Consider the following 15,347-nt stretch of genomic DNA (forward strand, 5'->3'; position numbering starts at 1 on the left):
GAAGGCAGTCAGTCACGCGACCACTCAATGAGACAATCGTCTTAGCAGGTTAGATGGAATGGGTTACAGATGGGGGCAGAGGCGTGCCCTCGACAGGCACCTGAGATGGTGATGCTCTGGACAATGGGAGTGATGAGGGCCTCCCAGCAGGTGCGTCCCAGAGCCTCCGCCGCCTCAGCGTCGGGCAGGAAGCGGTCAGCGAACATCTGCTCATGTCGCAGGGCGCTGTTCAGTCTGTAGAGAAAGACACACCAGGTTAGGGCAGTGTGGGGTCAGTGCTGGAAGCAGCCACATAAGCAGCAGACAGCCTTACTTGTTGAAGAGCTGCAGCAGCTGGGTCTTTTCCTCCAGGATCTCCTGGCACCAGGTGTGAGCCTTGGTGGTGTAGAAGAGGTAGGTACGACAGCAGAGCTGCTCCTTAAACACCGGCCAGAAGGTGGGCTTGGGTCCCAGTACCTCAAAGCCATGGACCCTCGTGTCGATGCCACCCTTGTTAGGAGAAGGTGGCAGTTAAACGCAGGTTCAAAGGGATTAGAAGATCACTGCCAGCTGACCGGGGCTGGGTTCAAAAACACTTGAAATCCTTTAAAATAAAACTCAGATTCAGCTCACTTGTTGACACCTCTTAATCCGGATCTGTATGATAGACCAGAAGCGGGTCACGTTCTCCAGCAACACAATGCGACTGGCTGACGGAGGCACGTTGACCTGGGAACACCAAGAGTTGTATTGGTCAGGGGAACTAAAATGACCCAACCCCAAGACTGGCCGACCCCAGCTACAGCTACTTACTGTGCTCAGCTCTGTGTTGATGTTAGTGGGGTCGTCTCCGCCCAGCACTACCATTCGGGCGGGCATATAGCTGGAGTCTTCACTGGCCACAAGCACTGCCAACTGCCTGGGTTCACCAAGAACAGGAGGAAATGAGCTTGCAGTACCAGTCAAATACTTAATGCATATGCAAGCCATACAGGAAACCACAGCAGATAAACATTAGAGAAAAGGTTCACTCATTTTTTATCCTGGGGCCTTTTTTCAGATTATCTAGCCTAATCCTGGACTGTGGAGCCATCATTTTTTGGAAATATTACAGTTTAGCTAAAATGAAAGTGAACGGGGCAATATGAAACATTTGGTTTTCCAAAACAGAAAGGCCAGGGTATACTGATATTGGTCTCTGTATGTTCTCCAAAATCAACGTGTGTCAAAACAACATTGTAAACCCTCGGTCATAACATGAGGACGTACCTAATCACCACCCCTTTGTGCATGTAGATGTTGATAAAATGGGAACCTGTGCAGCCATTGGACTCCCAGTAGGTTTTAGGGTTCTTGTCAGTGAGCTTGCTGGCTCGATGGTGATTTGACGAAACCTCAACTTTTTCCCAACACTTGTCCTCCTTGAGTTCCACACTAGAGCCTGTTAAACACATGCAGAAAGGTTTAAGTTGCCTTTTGACTGCAGAAGCTCCATGAAAACATCCAAAGTTTTGGTAAATAACCAGAATAACAAATCATTTACTTATTTTATGAGAACATACAAAAGGAATGACATCCTGATCTTTCTTGGCACCATATCTTGATGAGACTTGTATTAAGCGGTGCTGCAAGTCAGCTCAAAGCAAACACACCTTGGCACAGATTGCGCAGAAAGACGTCAAAGAAGGGGATGTTAATTGGTTGGTGGCTTCGCCGATGCTCCTCGATTTGTCCCAAAACCATCTGTATTTAGTTAGTAAGGACCGCCCGGAATACAAATTAGAAACAGACTGAGTATGGAACAAATTAAAAACCTGGCATCTATGTAAAACAACTTTTTAAAAACCACCAGAAAAATACACTACTGAAATGTTGAGGCAAGGCATAACAGAAATCTTAAAGCACTATAGCTGACTGAATAGTTTGTTAGTAGCATTTGTACTACACCTGTATGCATCCAGCCAGAACGCTGGTGGTCATCTTCTTGTAGAGACTGGCGTACTTCTCACAGTCTGTAATCAGGTCCCTCAATTCAGTGACCATTAGCAGGTTGATACTGTGCTTGTCAAGGGCCTTGACCAAGGCGTCCTTAGTGCCCAGTCGACACATCACCACGGCGTAGTCTTTGTTTAGGGATGCCAAGCGATACAGGAAGCGGATGAGCAGCTGGACAACCTAGAAGAAACAACCTTGCGTCCATTAGAAGGCTGGTAATTCAACACATACTGAAAGTAGTACGGGGTTCAAAGCGTTCCCAGCCGCGTAGGATCTCCCCTACCTCACGATCGTTGATGAATGCGGTCATAGAGGACAAGCATGGTTCTATGCTCTCGTGCCATGGAAGGAGATCCTCCTGGTAATTGTCCAAGAACTTGTTTAATATTCTAAATGAGAGAATGAAAGAAATAGTCGAACTACTTGAACAAGTACATTGCATTAAAATACAGGCAATAATAATAATAATAATAAATAGCAAGATAATGATTATAAGAAATAATGAAACGTCTCACCTGAGGATTGAGAGCTGTGCGGCCCGGTCAGCTCGGTGCTGGTCCATGAGGCTCACCAGGTCCTGGTAGGTCTCTCGGCTGCGAGTCACCTGGTTCCGCTCCTCCTCTAGCTGGGAGGTGTCGTCACACAGCAGCTGTTCCAGGGTCAGGATCACCTCCTTGGTGGCTGTCATCTCCTTCAGGCTCACCACCAGCATCTTCAGCTCCGTGTCCTTAAAGTCCAACTCCTCCTTCGATTCTGAGGGCAAAACATTGACAACATTTTTTTTACTGACAAGCTCATTTGAATAAACTCCTCTATCCATTCTAGGTTCAGTGAAAGTTGAACCAATAGTATAAGAACTGAAAGATCACATAATGACCAATTTAATTTGAGTTTCACACAGCAAATAACAGCATAGTGCAACATGCTGTGAAACCATAAACACATCATATGCCTAATAAACTGACATTTTACAATGATGCATTATTATCCATTTCCCTGTGTCTAGAACCAGGCTAAATAGGCTATGCTTAAAAGGATTTTCCTGGGAGAAATGTAGCTTGTTAATGCTTTCTGATCTGAAATTACATTTAAAAGTAGTTAGGCTACTTTTATGAAAAATAAGATCGAGATGCATATTGCCTTTTAGGGCTGACCATGTCTGTTCCTCTTGGGCCCGTGTTCTAAGCACAGGCCCTTTCTGGATGAGTATACAGTTTCTATTTAGGTACACTACTCTAGTCACAAACAGGGATCGCTCCTACAGACACGGAGTCACACGGCTTGCTATGTAAAACAAGCAGAGAGGCATTCAGTTACTGGTCAACATTACAATAGGCTAAAAAAGGCACCTAATCTACACAGTGTGGTAAGGTCGTTTGTACCAGGCATCAGGGATGGAAATTAAATTTTTTGTCCACCGGCCACTGTGGCTGGTGGATTTCAAAATCTACCAGCCACTCAATGTTTTTACCAGCCACTTTCTTGTTTTTAACCAACAATGTGTAACTGCATGTGAAAATTAATACTACAAGATCTACAATACTTAAGCAGTTTATTTAATCTCAAGTCTCATTGAAACACTGACACTTTCTCTCTCGCTCTTATACATACACGGCTTTTCCCTGTTCTATCTTTTTTATCTGGATGTGGCATTTGGACGATTCGTGGTCTTTTATGGCTTCCAGTTTTAGGTTTTTAGTCCCAACAATGAAACTATTAGTTTTGGCATCTTCTGAAGCGTGTTGACGACATACAGAGCAGTACATTATCAGATTTGTCTCGTCGTTAACTAACCAATCGCGGGACTTGTCTGCTTTTCTCCATCGTTCTTTAAAAAAAAAGTTTTTTGACTTTCGCCTCTTTGTCCACGGGTACATCCTGAGATGTTTTCTCAGCGGACCTCTTAACGCCTGCGATGTAACGCCACAATTTTTTAAATGTGCGCCGCTTCTAAAGTTTCCGGTTTAAACAGTATGCTATTTTTATTTACCTGCCACTATGGCCGGTAGGTGAAGCGAGTTTACCCGCCACAACACAAAATCACCCACATTTGGCTGGTGGCGGGTGCTAATTTCCATCCCTGACAGGCATGCTGGATTACAGCGAAGGGAAACACAAGCAGAACAAGAACAGCAACTGTCATGCTCCCTCTGTTTATTGTGCCAAGAGAGACCTACATAAGAAATTGGCACAAAAAGCTAATGGCTGGCAAGGAACACCTACACATTACTTGACCTTGGCTGTAGGGCAGAGGTGAAAACACACCTTTTTTCTCCAACTTGTGAACCATGGAGATGTGGTTGAGAGCGATGATGGCCAACATGTTCTCCGGCCGCGAAGCTGCGAGGCATTTCTTGAGCACGGCGCTGATGCCACAGGCCACGAGCTGCTCCGCCAGGCTCTTACTGCTAGAGATCAGCATGATGACGACCAGCAGGCCGTTCCTCACCGACAACATACAGCTGGTAACAGAGACAGCGGGTGTTAGCGCACAGACCGGCACGGAGCAGCCTCGGAAACTCCCTTCAACAGCCGTTCAAGGTGTCAAAAGACATGTACCTGGGGGTGTTGAGCATCAGCTCAATGGCAGCGGGGATGGCGGCCAACAGTCCCTTGGAGCCCTCGGGGGTGGCGGAGCCGATGCTGGCAAAGACACCCAGCATCATGGGTGTGCCGGACTCTGAGAGGGGGAGATAGCAGCTGCTCATGTGGCCGAGGTCATGCTTGCTGGCGCCGGTGATGACCATCAGAGCCTGAAGGGGAGACCCAACAAATAATTTTAGGGTGGATAGAATAATTTAAGGGAACCGCTCCATGGCTTTGCCGTTTGTCATCCCCTGAAACTATGTGGGAAAACAGGTTTAAAAGTGTAAAAGTGGCTAAATTACATGAGAACATTTGTTTCATTTAAGTTCTATGCACAATGCAAATGAGGTTTATACATTTAAAAAAACATTTTAATTCTAGTAAAAAGGCCACAATACATCCAAACATTAACTACTTAAAAAACTAACTTTAAGCACATTCAAACCCAAGCAACATTAAGCAATCAAACAAAATCAATTTGAAACAGGAACCTCACTGAGATTCCTTTTAATTAATTCATTTCAGTAGTATTTTACCATGGCACTCACAGGCTTTTAAGAATCCCAAGTGGACAACAATGAACTCAATCTAGAGATGTTCCATTTATAGAAAAAATACTTTCTTGATGTTGGATTTGTGGGTTTTAAGGTTAAAATGTATTAAAACCAAAAACACACACAGTTTTCAGATGGAGGGGGAGACTGAGTACCATTATCCAGGGAAAGGAAAAAGATTCTCAATGAGATTCCTGAACCAAATAAGAAAAAGGCTGGTTTTGCTACATAAATAGTTAATTGAGTCGTTAGCATGTGTCCAGTTTACTGACAGCATCCACGTTAGTCCTTATATAGGTGCGTCATCTCCATTAAAATCTAAGTTAAGACTTTAAAATGACCTCACTAAGCAGCAGCATGCACATTCATTATTCTACAGATTGCTGAGAAATCCCTGGGAACTCACCGCCAAGGCGACCTGCTGAACCTGTGGTACAGTGGGGTACTCCTGCATGCAAGACAGTATCGCTTTGACGCCCCCCTCCGTAGCAAAGGAGACCCTCCATTCGTACTTAAGCATGAGGGCGCGGGTGAGGAGAAGAACGTTGACAATATTCTCCTTTGGCTGCCCGCTTAGCATTTCGACCAGAAGCTTCACGACTTTCTCCCTGGGGGTGGGGTTGGAGTTGACAGAGACAAAGTTCAAAGCCGGAGAACACAAATGAGGCAAACGGTCACACTACAAGTGTGCAGGCAGCCGCCTCACCGGATAGTCTGGACGATCTCCGCCCTGAGTGTGGTCCTCTCCTGAGGCCCTTCGTCATTCAGGACCTTGAGGATGAACTTTATCCCAGCCAGCTGGTGTCCTGGATCAGAGCCACTCTTCTTCATGATGTCCACTACCTCCCCCAGTTTCTCCAGAGCTGTCTTTTTGCCCTGCACCTTGGGGTTGTTGAACACTGGGGGGGGGAGAGAACAGGTCAAAGCGCTGTCAAGATACAAAGTGTATCCTGGGTTACAGTAGAAGCATGACAAATACGGTCAGAAGTGATGTCTTTTGTTTAACTCAGTAGTAAACTCAAGTACTGGAGTGATGCGGACACTTCATGTTCGTATTTAAAGGGATAGTTCAGATCTTTTTGATGTTTTTTACCTACTTCCCAAGAGTCAGAAGAATTTGCCAAAAGCATTCGTACACATCTTGGCCCAGTTTGAAGGACTCAAGGTCTCACAAGCAGTGATAATAAGAAATATTATGACTGGATATTGTGGAATCTGAGCATTAACAATTACAATATGAATGTACATTTCATTGTAGGTGAATGTGCCTAGATAATGAGAACAACAGAAACCTCTCGGTTTAGATTATCTCTCTGTAGGTTGCGCTCTACTAACCCCACGAATGTGTACATTGACCATTTGGCATGGGGGTCTTGGAAACCTGATCTTTGCTAGGTAGACACACCCTTCAATGTATGGATCAGCTTGTAACCAACATTACAGTGAGAATATCTGAGCTGCAATTTTCCAATAAACTTGAGCGAACTTCTCCCTCGATTTGATACAGGTTTTACGATATTTGACCACTATACGAAAACACTGATTTCTAACAATATCTACAGGACCCCTTTGCTATTCCTAAACCATTTTTGTTAGTCTCAAAACGCTAGTTATCACTGCAGGACTAGTTTTGCCTACACCAGGTTAAACCAGTCTTTCTCTGGATGAATTGGTCGGCTACAACTAGTGGCAGTTTGGCAAATTCAAATCAAACATAGCTCAAACACACAGCCGCACCTTTCATCTTCTCCTCCAGGTCATCCGGGTAGTTCGACTCATCTTCCATGGGCAGTTCGGACTCACTGTCAGAGCCAAAGTCCATAGGACTCTCCTTCTTGGGCTTTTTGGACAATGAGCCCATGGCAAAGGAGGATGACGAAGAGGCACCGGACAAAGAGCCGTTCTGACCTCCTCTGAGGCCGATGGAGGCCGGGGAGCCGACGGGCAGTAGCTCGTCTTCCTCCAGGCCTCCCCCGCCTCGCCGCAGGTAGTGTTTAGAGAAGGCATGGGAGCAGAGCAGGTCCCACAGACAGGAGTTCTGCAGGGTCTGCTTCAAATAGTGGAGCAGCTTCCGGGCCACCTCCCCTGGCACCGACAGCTGGATAAGGGTGGCCTCGTCTACATCCGACATCTGGCAGAGCAGAGAGGTTTGAGTAATGAAAAGAGCAAGAAGTGTGAGAGGCTGACAGAGAGAGGGAATGGAAGCCAGGCGAGGATGTCGGCGTGACGGGCACTTGCCTGTTCGTCGAGGCTCTGGCGGAGGATATTGTTGACCTCCTGCTGTTGCTTAGGTTCCAGTTTTTTGATGAAGAAGAGCACTTCCCACCATTCAGCCCGGCTCAGGGTGGCTCCATCAGCCTGCAGCCCTTCAGCCAGGTAAGGCAATGAGTACAGTCCACCAGGAGGCTTGGAGAAGAACGTCTGACTCACTATGCAGCGGAAACAACGACGCTGTCATTAGACAACAGTTTCCAATTCGACAAAATCTGCCGAAAGTAAAGAACCCTACCCTGCATTAAGGATCAGCTTTTATGCGCCTCGTTGCTCCGGAGGCACATCGCAGTTCTAAGTCAGTTACATGAAAGCGAGTCACTGGGTGAGCCTGCCTTACCAGCCGTGAGCTTGATGGTCTCCGTCAGGGAGGAAGCCTTCTCCTGTGTGTCTTTCTCCCCCTGTCCACTGGTACCGGTACCCAGGATTTCCACCATGTGCCAGTGGACCCAGTAGGTCCGTGACAGCGAGTTCCAGTACACCTTTGCCAAACAACACAAGCAGATCCAAGAAGAAATAATCAATAAGTCAATGACATTGCAGTTCCTCTGACATAACGTTTAGGCTAATTTGGGCCCTCAGGAGCCTTCCGTGCACTGGCTGACCCGGTCTGGAATTCGAACGCCTCTTACCTGCACCGGCGGTGAGCCGTCGTTACTGTAGCGGAAGTCGCCCTCGTCACCGGCGTTGACCTCCTCGTAGTCTTCCAGCATGCGGACCAGCATGCCGCTCTTCAGGTTGTCCTGCACGTACTCCACGTAAGCCGAGCGGGTAGCAAAGTCTGTGCGTGTCTTGAAGCCGTTGCTGGCCTTCTTCTTGGGCGGTGAGGCGGAAGCGGCTGCCGCCATGGTGGTGGAGGCGACAGCAACGGGGGAGGCGGAAGAAGCAAAGCGAGGCTGGAAGATGGAGCGCAGCTTGCTGCGTGGGGGCTCGTCCTCCTGGTCTTCCCCGCTGGAGCCGCCCAGGGACGGGTCACAGGGCTGCGGGGGCAGTGGGCGATTCCGGTCCCAGCCCATGACCCGCACCAGCTCAGAGATGAGGTTGGCCATGGCCATGGTGAACTCGAATTCTCGCTGGACCCGCAGGTTCTCCACATAGTGGCCCGGCCCAGAGGAGGAGCCTGCCGCGTCTTGCCGCTCCGAGCTCGACTCCACCCCCGCTGTGTTCAGCTTGTCCATCAGGGACGTGACACATAGGTAGCGCTTCACCAGTGAAAACAGCAGCTTTCCTGGGATCTGGGGGCACACAGGGAAAACCTCATATTACATCTAAGGGGTCCAGTGGTTTAGAGCAGGGTTACATGCAGAGACAGAACATCTGCTGAAAGACTAAAGCATCCGGCACTGTAGAGACCAGGGATGTGATTTGCTGGGTACCTGAGGGAGGTGGATCCCTTCGAATGAGATGCCATGCTCCTCAGAAGAGGTGGTCTCGGCAAACAGCTCCAGGAGGGTGAAGCGATTGTCGAAGTCCATGTGCTGCTCGATACCATCCTGCTGGCTGAGGGACAGTAGAACGTAGGCACGGCTCCCTGTGGGAAGAAGACAATGCCACGGTTATTGACCAATGGTAAGGAGGGCTAGCCGACAGATAACTACTACTGAAGTGGTGGGTTTGTCTTGACAACAAATATCTAATGAATAGCGTTAACAGAAAAGTTCCAGAAAAACCAGAGCTACCTGATTAACAACAGTTCAGTTGTACTCCGTTCGCACTTTCACTACATACTTTTAAAATCACACAGTTACTGTATTTATGTGCAGATGCATGATATGCTTACTTGAGGCAGATAGCAATTTATTTATTTGTTGCCTGTGTTTCTTTTTTTTTTCTGGGGAGATGGAGAGTTGGTGCTTTGACAAACTAGGTTTATTCTTTTAGCTTTGAAAGTTTGGTATTTTTGAAAATGTCTATGGTTTGATAGCTCTATGTTTCCATAACAAACGAAAACTGTTTTGCACTTAAGTTGGTCCAGGGTTGTCACAACCACCAGTAGCAGATAAAGTGTCTAGGGAGTCTTTTACCCGTCATGATTGTTATAGAAATAAGTAAATAGTGAACACTCAACTATTTTAAAGTGTATGACTGTGGAATATGAACCAAAACACAATAGTGTAATGACACTGGCAAAGGATAGCAACCCTTTTGGAAAGACAATGTATCTGTGAACGGTTTTCTCCAACATTATGTGATCAGACAACTTATATGAACTGGAGGCAAAACAAGATCACAGGCTTTTGGCTTGGTGCTTTACGTCAGAGATCAGCTCACCTAACAGCCATCGGAAAAAGAGATCAGCAAATGGTTGATCGCCTATTGTAGGCAAATGTGTGTAGTCTTTTGTACATGGGCAGCAAAATTGGAATTGCCTTTTCAATCACAAAAAGGTTGTAAACACAGCGAGCGTAACCAAAGTCATGTGCACTCAGTATTTCCTCAACAGGGCTCAGTTAAGAAAGCAAACATCAGCCAGCCAAAGTGACAGATACTCACAGGAATGCAAAGTGGCCCTAAGCAAAAGGCCAACAGACTCAGCGCTTCCTGACAGCACAGCACAGTCGCATAAGAGTCCACAAGGTTTGTAAGCCTCACAGACCAAGAAGAGGGAATTTTAAAAGTACAGAAGCCGAAAGTGTACAAGACTAGAACAGCACTCTATACCAGAAGAAAGCACACACATTAACAATTTCCATCTTAAAACAAGGAAGGCTAGGAGTGGCTTAGAAGAAAAAGCCCCACTATCAACCAAATACTTGATTCAATTACCGCTTAGAAATTTTACCAAAAGACTGTAAAAAAGATGTTAAACAAACATAAAAATGTATTTCCTCTAAAACAAACATAGTTGCTGGGAAACCTTAAAAAAACAAACAGTCCAATCAACTGGCTGACGTGGCCTCTGTATAGGGAGAGATGAGTAGGCTCTTCCTGTTTCGCCCCATTCATTAAAGACACACACTAGAACAACTGCTGCTCTAGTTGGGAAACTCATAGTGCATAGCGTCACATATTAACTAACCACAAATTCCTCATTTTGCTTAGTTGGCTGTGTCTTTCTTATCCTATCAAAATGCCTTAATTAAAACAACAGTAAGTTATCTAGCAAATAAAAACATGCACAAAAACTCAATGGTTATCATAATATCATTTTCAAAGCAAGCATCATTTTCAGAGTATTATGAAGCTGGCTGAGAGACTTTTGACTGATACTGTAAATGTTAATGGAAACTACTGCATTTAAAAGCCTCAACGTTTCTCATGTGGAAAAATATAGAACTGAACAAATGTGACAGTAATGGGTTAATTCATCAGCAACATGGTGAATGGTTAGCAAGCCAGAGCTGCTCAACTGTAAACAAACTCAATGGGCTAAAGTAGATAACCGGTTTGTTGGTTAACTAACTTGACGTTAACATTAACTCAGCCATGCATGCAAGATTACCCATTTCTCAATTAAATTAATTAATAACAATATGTATTATATTAACTTTGCATGCTGATGACTCTTCTCTCATCACGGCCACAACGTGTTTTCTCTAAAAAAGCCCATGAATTACAGTCGTGCTCCACTGCACTACCAGCTCAATCATACATCAATCAAGTGCAAAATACAAACAGTGTAATCGAAACCAAACTGCCCATTCTATTAACACCATTTTAAAATCAACCGTCTCAGATTCAGTGATAGTGTATAACACGTTTTGCAGGGCTGGGGAATTGCAGGCAAATGGGTCATGTTTCACACCAACACACTGCGTCAACACATTAAAATATCATTCATAAAAACTAGAGGAAGTAGACTGGTGCAGACAAACACACAGGAGCCTTCAAGTCCTAGGAATTGAACTAGCTAGCTGACAATACACCATAGCGAATGTCAGGCTAACTAAAAGATCTGTTGTTGTTTTTGTTTTTTTCAACAGTGTGAATATTACAAGCAACTGCATTCCTTCAACCAAAGAACAGCAGCTGTTTGAGATATTTCAGCTACGAAGAAAACACATTACGGTTTTCCTTAAGTTTAAAGAAAACCCACATCAAACCACAAACCCAAGACAACACGCTTTCTTCAGTCAAAGCTTATAGCATTTATTTGGCAAAAATATGAAAGGTGAAATCATTGAGTTCAGCATTCACAATCAATTAGTGCAATGCAGTTTGATGCTTTAACATTAGTTGCATTTTCCATTCAAAATTCAAATCTGCTGCAGCACGTGAGCTAGGCCTCAGAATGAGCCGTCTGAGCTGACTTCTCTCAGGAACAAGGTTTCCATTCTCATTTTCTATGGGAGTTATATCAGGCCAAAAATAATATATAACAACTTTGGCTAACTTGCTATCCTTGAGTAAAACATGATTCCGTATTGTACCAGATCATTCATGAAGAGAAAAGAGGCCATGTCTCAAAAAGCTGAACCAAACCTGGATGTTGCAACAGTACAATGATCCAAACATTCATGCAAATCTACAACAGAATGACTCAAAAATAAGAAATGAAGGATTATGGCTGAGTCAAACCCCAGGTTTCATTCCTAGTGAAATGCTGTGCTGGACTTGAAGTGGGCTATACATGCAAGAACGCAGTATATATACAATGTGTTAAGGCAACTGTATAAACTCCTATTAATGGTGAACTACAACAATCAATATAAAAGATGTGTTAGATCTCACTGGTCATTATATAAAGCTGCTCACTTTCAGTAATCAAAAATCTTGCCAACCTAAACAATGTATTTTTCGCCTCACCTACCAAGACATCTTACTATTGGTAAAAATAGTGTAGCAACTGGGCAGAATGCTTGACTAGAATAGAAGTAAGCCTGCATTTACTGTGCAGTCAATTCAGGTCAAAGATCTTTAAAGGGGCAGTAAACTTAATTCTGCAATCCTCTTAAAAATCTGTAACTTCAGTGCTTTGATAGCACTGGTGGTGATCATTGTACCTATCATAAACAAACATGCAATGCTATTTCAGGATATGGCGCTAAAAGCATTTCCCCCTTGTTTCAATTTCAGGGATCAAGAACTCTACCCATTTACGTGCATTGGTTCTGCCCATCATGCAGCAAATTCAATTGGCATCCATCTTACTGTTAAAATGATGTCTGGCATACAGTAAGCACTAGCAAGTTAAACAACATTGGCTGGATGAAAGTAAGTTGACTAACAGCTCTGATGGGGAGAAAAGCCTACAGAATTGTATGCCACGTTTTGAACTGCACATGGATGTACCGCTTTTGGTAATATCTGTGGCTACATGTTCTTTGACAGTTGTGTGACATAAAGCTATAAGCATATTAATGAGGTTTAGGACACTTGTGGCATTGGCTGAACTGTCACAATAGGCAATAAAGCAATTAGGATAATGACCAGTTCACTAATAAAATCACCAAAATTAAACAGTCAGATAGCATCCAGTTGAAGAAATGATTGATAGAGGACATTTTGCTAATTATGCTGCGACTTGCCGAAACCAGCCTGAAGTATGAATGGGGGGGGGGGGGGGGGGGGGGGCATGATTGGCACCCCTAGTCTGCTTTGTTCCCAAAGGGCGTACCCTGGGACAGTCGAAGTATAAAACCGAAACATACCTGCATCGTGTGAGGCCAGAGCCCGGAGCATCTTCCCAGCACTTCGGCGGGTTTGTCGCTCCTTGTTGCAGAGAAGCTCCATGAGTAGGTCCAGGGCTCCTGTCTCCTTGAAGACGCCCACCAGTGAGCCGATGCTGGCGTAGGCACTCAGCACATGAATGGTGTGTGTGATGCTGATGGCAAAGTCGCTCTTTTTGGCCATCTGCTTGCGGGCCCTCTTGACCAAATTCTTGACATCGTCCTTCATGTCAGAGAGCTCCACCTCGTCGAAGGTGACATCAGCGGGGAACTCTCCGCTGGGCCGCTCCTCCTCCTCTTGGAGAGGACGCTGGGCGTCTGCCTTGCGCTTGCCCAGGAGCGTTGGGCAGTTGGCGTACACATCCTCCATTGACATCCACATCAGGATGTTCTCAGTCTTGCTCTCTCCCGAGGTTGAGCCGCTGGAGCCACCCACTCCTGAACTGCTTCCTCCTCCTCCAGCCTCATTGCTCCCTCCACTAGAACCACTAGCGTCATCTATGGCCAGCAGGCACCAACGGATCAGGTACTCTGTCTGGCCATCATGAGTCCGTCGCTGCCGTATCAACTCCTCTGGGTAGGCCTGCAACTTGGGGCCCAGCTGGACAACCAGGTTTCCATTCCGACGTTCGCCTACCATGATCACTGTAGGGAAAAGAATGATGGACTATCAATATGAGGGTGGTGATAACTATTTGGAGATCCAGTTAAGATGTTGTAGTAACCTGTTGGCAGTATCTTTTTAGCTGTGCACCTGTATGGCCAGTACTTTTGAACGTTATGCAAATCAAAATGAGATACTGGATGCAAATACTGTACATCAGTCAACACAGGTTTGCTTGACTTGGTTTTTGAGGTACATACATTTAACCCTGTTGTTTGTAAGAATATATATTTAACTAGCCATTGGTGAATGGAAACCCATAGTTTATTTGCTAGTGTAGCTATAGTTCCAGATTCGTTAGTTTCATTTCATATACTTAAGAAGCAAGCTAACTAGCGAAATGACGACACGCTAAAAATGAGCTAACAGTATAGTTAGCTACTGTGTAGCTAGCCAGCTCAGCATGTCACGTGTTTTACAATAATATCGACTATCAAAACATAGATGTGCGGCAAAGTATTTAGCTAGCTAACTGTTATTTAACTATCTGGTTACATAACATATGTTGCCAATATTGTTAATGTAATTTGCATAACAGATTGAGTAACAGTTACTGAACTAACTAGCTGGCTAGTATCCAGCAGTTCGGTGCTAACAACGTTAGCGCGCTGCATACATGGTGAATACTGTCTTATGTGGTGTGGCTAGTTGTAGCAAACTAGCTAGCTTTGAACTTAAAACATCTGATTACATCATACAGAATTTGGCAGGTTACACCTTTAAATACTATTATCCAATTCATGTACCATGATCAAGTGTGACTGACAATATATTTGATCATCTCCAACAACTTTACACATAGCCTCGTGCCTCATCAGAGACAGTAAGGGCCCGTTTTGACATGACACAAATCCTGCCTTAGCTAGCAAGCTAACGCCTTCCTTGGCTAGCTAGTTGCGGTTAGCAGAAAATATAGTGCGGCCTAATAACAAAAATCTAACCAGAAATAACTCTCCTACCTCCAGTGGTACAGGGTTGCCCCTTCTTCACTGTTTCACCCCTCCTCTGTCGATGGAGTTTTCTTCTCCGTTGTAATGTATCGTTGCCCAGCCTGGAAATAGTTTGAAGGTAACGTTATCGTTTGATACGGGGTGCGAGCAGTGACGGGTAGGAATTTACAAGGGGTGTGTTCAGTTGGCTTCAACGTTTGCTACGTTGCGTGGCGGCTGGTAAGAAGCAACACGTTTCCCCAGAACGTTCTTCAACAGACTTTCTGAGGTGTTTTGCTTAACAACAGTTCGATGTGTATGCTAGGGTGTGGCTTAAAGCAAAGCGTGATCTACAGGTGCTGGTTATAACATTTATTTCAGTAATTCCATTCAAAAAGTGAAACTTGTATAATTTATACATTCATTCCACACAGACTGATATATTAAGTGCTTATTTATTTTAATTTTGATGATTATAACTGACAACTAATGAAAACCCCAAATTCAGTATCTCAGAAAATTAGAATATTGTGAAAAGGTTCAATATTGAGGACACCTGGTGCCACACACTCTAATCCGCTTATTAAAACACCTGCAAAGGCCTTTAAATGGTCTCTCAGTCTAGTTCTGTAGGCAACACAATCATGGGGAAGACTGCTGACTTGACAGCTGTCCAAAAGACAACCATTGACACCTTGCACAAGGAGGGCAAGACACAAAAGGTCATTGCTAAAGAGGCTGGCTGTTCACAGAGCTCTGT

The 15,347-nt window shown here is 44.9% G+C and overlaps 1 protein-coding gene across 4 annotated transcripts in view; it reads right to left on the minus strand.

The window, feature by feature from the left end:
• Positions 1–14,821, minus strand: part of LOC105025513 (cullin-9) — a 29,255-nt gene extending 14,434 nt beyond the window's left edge. For 3 of the 4 annotated variants that reach the window (XM_010896243.5, XM_010896241.5, XM_010896240.5), the window contains exons 1-20: positions 14,618–14,820; positions 12,977–13,639; positions 8,762–8,916; positions 8,018–8,620; positions 7,726–7,867; positions 7,353–7,543; positions 6,852–7,245; positions 5,821–6,013; positions 5,521–5,722; positions 4,534–4,727; positions 4,240–4,436; positions 2,490–2,727; positions 2,258–2,363; positions 1,927–2,154; positions 1,632–1,722; positions 1,249–1,420; positions 793–898; positions 613–708; positions 314–489; positions 101–234 (exon numbers count right to left, since the gene is read on the minus strand). In XM_010896243.5, the coding sequence (XP_010894545.2) occupies positions 101–234; positions 314–489; positions 613–708; positions 793–898; positions 1,249–1,420; positions 1,632–1,722; positions 1,927–2,154; positions 2,258–2,363; positions 2,490–2,727; positions 4,240–4,436; positions 4,534–4,727; positions 5,521–5,722; positions 5,821–6,013; positions 6,852–7,245; positions 7,353–7,543; positions 7,726–7,867; positions 8,018–8,620; positions 8,762–8,916; positions 12,977–13,634 (4,276 nt within the window). In that variant the 5' untranslated portion in view covers positions 13,635–13,639; positions 14,618–14,820. Of the gene's footprint in view, positions 1–100; positions 235–313; positions 490–612; positions 709–792; positions 899–1,248; positions 1,421–1,631; positions 1,723–1,926; positions 2,155–2,257; positions 2,364–2,489; positions 2,728–4,239; positions 4,437–4,533; positions 4,728–5,520; positions 5,723–5,820; positions 6,014–6,851; positions 7,246–7,352; positions 7,544–7,725; positions 7,868–8,017; positions 8,621–8,761; positions 8,917–12,976; positions 13,640–14,617 lie in introns of all 4 variants that reach the window. The other variant, XM_010896244.4, reaches the window with a different exon arrangement.
• Between the last annotated feature and the right edge of the window lie 526 nt (positions 14,822–15,347).

This window comes from Esox lucius, chromosome 6 (assembly GCF_011004845.1).
Source record: "Esox lucius isolate fEsoLuc1 chromosome 6, fEsoLuc1.pri, whole genome shotgun sequence".
NCBI classification, from domain to species: Eukaryota; Metazoa; Chordata; class Actinopteri; order Esociformes; family Esocidae; genus Esox; species Esox lucius.